Raw genomic sequence first — 6,087 nt, 5'->3', positions numbered from 1 at the left:
TTGTAAAAATAGAAATCATCAAACTGCCAAGACAGATAATACGATGATGCGAGTTCCTTCGGTATAAATCACGATGAAACTGATTGTTTGTCGCTGTCGACTCGGGTCCCCCTCCCTATTTTCTATAGTGGTATCACCCAAGATACAGCATCTCGCTCCAAACATTCCGACTCATTCAATAAATAAATGTCTTATTGTTGCTTTTGCAACCGTCGTGGAAATATCAGTTTTGGTTGAACTACTGCGGTTCCCATTGTAAACATTTATCTCAGCTGTCAGTGAAACATCAAATTCCACTCGAGTCATGGATGCAGTCTGCAGCAACAGGAGCATGTCTTACAGTAGATGGAGTTATGACAGGTAAATACGATTTTTTTTTCTGATGTATTGTTTAGGCAGTTCAACGTGTCTATAAAGTGTCACCAATTTAGACCTAACGTTTTATTTCTCATCATCAAATCAGACACTATTCTTAGTCAACTGCGCAATAGTTGTCAAATGTATTGGAGATCGTCCGCTTGACTAATTAGGTCGGCCAAATGTGTATTGTTATGAACGCATAATAGTGTTTGATATTCACATTTTTCTGCATGAATACCACGAAGTGTTAGGTTTGCTCTGGCTGCCCACAACGCTGGAATGAAGTAAGATCCCGAAGCCGTTGTTCATTTAAATATTGTCCTTCTAGAGGAGTGTTCAGATAAGGAGTGTTTTGACATGAATGCAGGTTTATTCAGTACTTTGCAAAGACCGATGAATACACATTTGCATTCTAATACTGTATGTCTTATATATGTCAGTACCAAATACTAATATCGGCACTCAGCGCAGAGGTTGGCTACTACTACTATGCAGAGATGCTAGCCTAGCCATCTTAAAGCTGCAATTCAATACTAACCATAATGTGCAAGGTCCTTTAAATGAGGGAAGTTTGTTTTATAATAAAATGTGACATGACATTGTTACTCGTGCAAACCTCTAAATAATGTTATATATATATTGCATAGCCACATAGCTCATCCAGATTGTCCATCTATTTATTCAAATTAGAAAATTAGGTTGAGACACCCATTGAGAAAAATTAACAGAAATGCTTGTGCAGGCTAAGCTAAATGAAATCAGAGGCAGCAAAATCATAGACAATTTTATAATTGTAAAAAATGGGACATGTTGTAAACTATAAACCCTTTATATTTTAATCACAACAAGTCCCTGGGAAAATCAAACGTGACAGCAAATATGAAATATTAAGCATATAATGCATATAATGTGGTCTGTCAGAATCAGAGTTTACTTGCTATAAAAAAAACACCATCATGAACAAGAGATAGAGACAGACAGACAGACAGACAGACAGACAGACAGACAGACAGACAGACAGACAGACAGACAGACAGACAGACAGACAGACAGACAGACAGACAGACAGACAGACAGACAGACAGACAGACAGACAGACAGACAGACAGACAGACAGACAGACAGACAGACACACACACACACACACACACACACACACACACACACACACACACACACACACACACACACACACACACACACACACACACACACACACACTTTAGAATTTGGTATTGGACAACTATGTCAGTCAATGCAAGAACATGTTGCAATTATTACTAGTAAGACCTAGGGGGGACGTTCATCCTATGCACAACTATAAAGTTGGACTACAACTTGAGTATTGCCAATCTGTGTGTTTATTTATAATCTTATTCAAATTAAGATTTGATATCTCCTAATAAGGAGACAGATGATGTCCAAATCACAGCAGGAAAAATACAAGTGTGTTTGGACCTTTCACCGACTGACCTCGCTGTCAATCAAGGCTATTCTTTCTTATAACAGACAAAATCTGTATTAGGGATATTGTAATGCTGGTGTGGTGGACAATCTGCCCTGCATAACACACATTATTAGCTCATCTTCTCTTCATACACACACATACACACACACACTGACAAAAGCAATTGGATCTCTAGGTACCCCACACACACATTTAAACAAACACACAAACACACACACACACACACACACACACACACACACACACACACACACACACACACACACACACACACACACACACACACACACAACCACACACACACACACACACACACACACACACACACACACACACACACACACACACACACACACACACACACACACACACACACACCATATTAATTTAACAACCCTGGCACCCACTCACTCACACAGCATTCTAGAGAGTGGCGTCAAGACGAGATAATACTCACAGCTTGGAAAGCATGTCTTAAAGGCAGAATTAAAGGGATATGGAATATAGGAATTTAGGAACAAAGACACCACCACGCTGAACTTGATCTTCTATTCAGTATTCTTGGCATTTGACAAGACTCATTCAGTCGGGGCCAATTTGATATCTCCTCGCATCCCTTCTCCCCTTCATCAGAGATTTGTTCACACCGATGAATAGAGAAAAATAAGCAAAGTATGATAAGAGAAAAGTTGTAACTGTGGTCTTGTGGTCAATTGTGGCCTCAATCAATGGTCTGAAGAGTATTGTTTCCAATGCGTCACAGTAATTAATGTGCAGTTTGGTATGTGGCCGAGGTCTCTGGTTCCCATTGGCTGACAGCAGGTGCATTACAGCTGCTCTTTTGGTGTAGTCGGGAGGAAGCCTCCCTCTAACAACTCCTCCAAACAGTTCTGTGGAGGCTCAGGGGAGAGTGATCACTGTCCGCACGACACAGCAGCTGGAGAGGAGTGTGAGAACCCAGTGTGTGTGCACTACACAGTAGAAGATTATGGGGTATGGCCAAATAGATTCCCATCATCCCTGATTGCTTTTTTATTTGCTTTTTTATTTTATAGTCGACCACTATGTATGATTGTATAGGTCGAACAATCTGTCAAGACTTGCAATCTATGTTGAGAAAATACTTACTAATAAATAGGATTGTATAAAAAGAACCAGGAAAGGAATCAGATGCGAAAAACACGTTGTTTTTTTTTAATGCTGGTTAAACGTGCTACAGCGGAACTAATTATGTGTATGTGTAGGAAGTGAGTGTTATGGTATTCCCAAATGAGCCAAGTCTTCAGGTGTGTTTAGAGGGGCCGTATGGAGCCTGATAGCTGCATTGAATACTCTTCCCAGAGCCACACGTTAAAAGAGACTGGCTAGCATTCGTATTTTTATTCCTATTTGGAATTCATATATAATTCATGCTTAAAGTCAATATATGCTAGCTCTTGGCGTCAGGGCTGAATAAGTAGGCCTCTTTGTCAGGCATAGTACATGGTAATTGGTTCATCTGGCCTGCAGAATCACTTACTAACATTAGAACCTCACCTCTGTCATCAGGATATTAAACGCCCAATCATTTCATAACAAAACAAATAGACATAGAATAAAAAATATGATTGTCTGGGGCAAATTACTGTGATCCATCTGTGTATTGAGGTTATTTATATCTGCTGATAAACTGTGACCAGGCTATTTTATTCCCTATAGGTTGTCATCACGTGCAGCAAAACGTGTAGCAAATTTGTTTCATTCTCTCTGCAAGCCGGATTGCGTAAGATGCAACCTGAACTATGGATGTGGCCAGGCCAGCACGGTGGAGCTGGATAGCAGAGGATGGCGCTGTGTCTGCTGGTAGAATGGCTTCAGCAGCCCAGAGGACCTACTCTTTCTCCCTCAGGCTGACACATGAGGATAGACAGAGGACATCATTGAAGTGACATTCTTGTCCAGGGAATGTCAGGGTGACATGTCCAAAAGCATCCTCCCTGATTGTAAAAGAAAACCAATTATCCAGCCCCGTGATGTATGCCTTCTTAATGGCTAATTATTACATATTTTTACATATGCTGTTCTTAAAAATAAAAGGTGCAGTTCAGACTTTGATTGCATATTTATCTTAAACTGCTAAACATATCTAGTAACCAACTGGAGTATTTATTGTTACTACTTGTTGTCGCTGCTGTAAAACACATTTGCAACAGCTCGTCCAACAGCTCTGCTGTCCTGATTTAGTGTCTCCTGCAAACGACAGGCTGTTGGCAGACTGTTGGCCTCAATAGAAAACATTGCAATGTTTTTGACCATCGGTTTTCCATTATGCAAGTGAATGCTAGCTTACTCTCCCATGTGCCTACGCACAACCATATTAAGTATCGGAACAGTTTTTAGGGCAGTTTTTTAAGATAATTTCTCTTACACAGAGCTGGGAGGCTGGTGTTATTGTGGCCAAGGTACAGGACAACAGATTGTTATCCAATACATTCACAATTCAAAGACTCATTCAATCAAACTGAATCGAGTGAAATCTTTTGGCTTGGAGTGATCTAAATTTGGTTTCTCCAGCCCCCCCACCCCCCCACCCCCCGCAGATAACCTCCTCTCAGAATTTATGAGTCCTCCTGATGTACAATACTATGAGCAGTAGGTATGAAAACAGATGTACTATACTATGAATCAGAAAGCGGTGATGAGAGAAGATGGGATGTCTCCAATAGTGTTGCAGTTTAAAAAAACATCAATATACTTGGATATATATGGCAGTCTATCGGACTGTGTGCAATATGTGCAAGATGCACAATATAGCGCAAAATCTAATCTAAATGAAACCAAAAAGTGTACTTTCTTGCCAAATAGCGCCTACCAATTATCGCCTTGGAAATGAAACTCCTGCTTTCAAATACTAATATAACCTTCACTGGTCACTTCACTCACCAGTGCCTCTTTCACTGGTAATCAGTTGACAGTGAGCAGGTACATGGTACAGCAGTAGCTATGCAAACATGGTGGGTCAGCTCAGAGAATGATAATTAGTTGCATGAGTACAAAGCAGTAAGTCTTTGATTTTCTATGGGTTTCTTTGCCTTTGATGCATTGGGGTGTCTTATTACCGGGGGTTTGTTGTTAGTTCCTTGTTGTCCACATCAAAGCAAGGATGTGTAGTCCTGGTGTGCAGCAGGTGCACCAGCGCGGTATATATATAGTAAAAATAGTGCAGCGCTAGCACTCTGGACAGGGACTTGGATGGAGACCTTGATTCATGCAACATATAGAACGTGTACTGTGCAAACTGAAATGCACTTTTGAACACGTTTCTCAAAAAAAACAATAATGTTTTCATCCTTTTCTTATTTCTGTACCGTGTGGAAGTGCGAACCACAAAATTAATTATTTATTCTATGTCCAAACATAATCTATGACTATAATTACTGACGGTTTAGCGTGTAGAACCATCCTCAGTGCATCAGTAATTATAGTAATCATAATGGTAGTACTAGTAGTAGTCATAGCAATACAGACACATTGATTATATAATATTGCGTTCAACATGAGTTAATAGATGGTACTGGCATGGGATTTGCTTCTGCCCCCGAATAATAAGCTTACACCTCTAGATTGACCACCAACGGCCTTGTGTCTTCATATAAAACCCATCGCTCCTCTTTGCAGCTTCTTGTTATTTTGAAAGCCTTTTTCTCTGTACTCACCTTAGCATTCATTTGTGTCAAACACTGTGTTGGTTGACCCTCTCTCTCTCTCTCTGTCTCTCTCTCTCTCTCTCTCTCTCTCTCTCTCTCTCTCTCTCTCTCTCTCTCTCTCTCTCTCTCTCTCTCTCTCTCTCTCTCTCTCTCTCTCTCTCTCATGCTGCCGTTTGTCTAGCTACTACTACGGTATCACAAACTGGCACAATGACATAGTCAAATACAGTATCATCACTGACCCTGTAAGTATCTTGCATGTCTTTCGAATATGGATGGTGTATTCTACATCAACGGATACGCATACGCTAATAAACCCATCGCATAATGAAGGAAGGTATAGGAAGTTATACAATGTACAACTGAAAGATCTGATTGCTTTGTGGTCCGTGGGGGGCTGTGACACCTCCTCCACTACCACTTTGTAGCATGGCAGCCTGTTTGAGCCGGATCCCTCACCACACACTGGCTGTCACCGTGGAGAGGTGAGGAGTGAAACCGTCCAATTAGAGAGGTGATGACTGATGATCTTGTACATGTTGGTACTAGAGCCAGGACACCGAAGTTAGCACC

At 40.9% G+C, this 6,087-nt stretch overlaps 1 protein-coding gene across 2 annotated transcripts in view; it reads left to right on the top strand.

Moving 5' to 3' along the window:
• Positions 1-119: 119 nt before the first annotated feature.
• Positions 120-6,087, top strand: part of tub (TUB bipartite transcription factor) — a 31,331-nt gene continuing 25,363 nt past the window's right edge. For both annotated transcript variants that reach the window (XM_060072330.1, XM_060072329.1), the window contains exon 1: positions 120-360. In XM_060072330.1, the coding sequence (XP_059928313.1) occupies positions 305-360 (56 nt within the window). In that variant the 5' untranslated portion in view covers positions 120-304. The remainder of the gene's footprint in view (positions 361-6,087) is intronic.

The sequence above is a fragment of the Gadus macrocephalus genome, chromosome 14 (genome assembly GCF_031168955.1).
Source record: "Gadus macrocephalus chromosome 14, ASM3116895v1".
In the NCBI taxonomy this organism is placed as follows: domain Eukaryota; kingdom Metazoa; phylum Chordata; class Actinopteri; order Gadiformes; family Gadidae; genus Gadus; species Gadus macrocephalus.
This window is presented reverse-complemented; position numbering and strand designations above follow the sequence as displayed.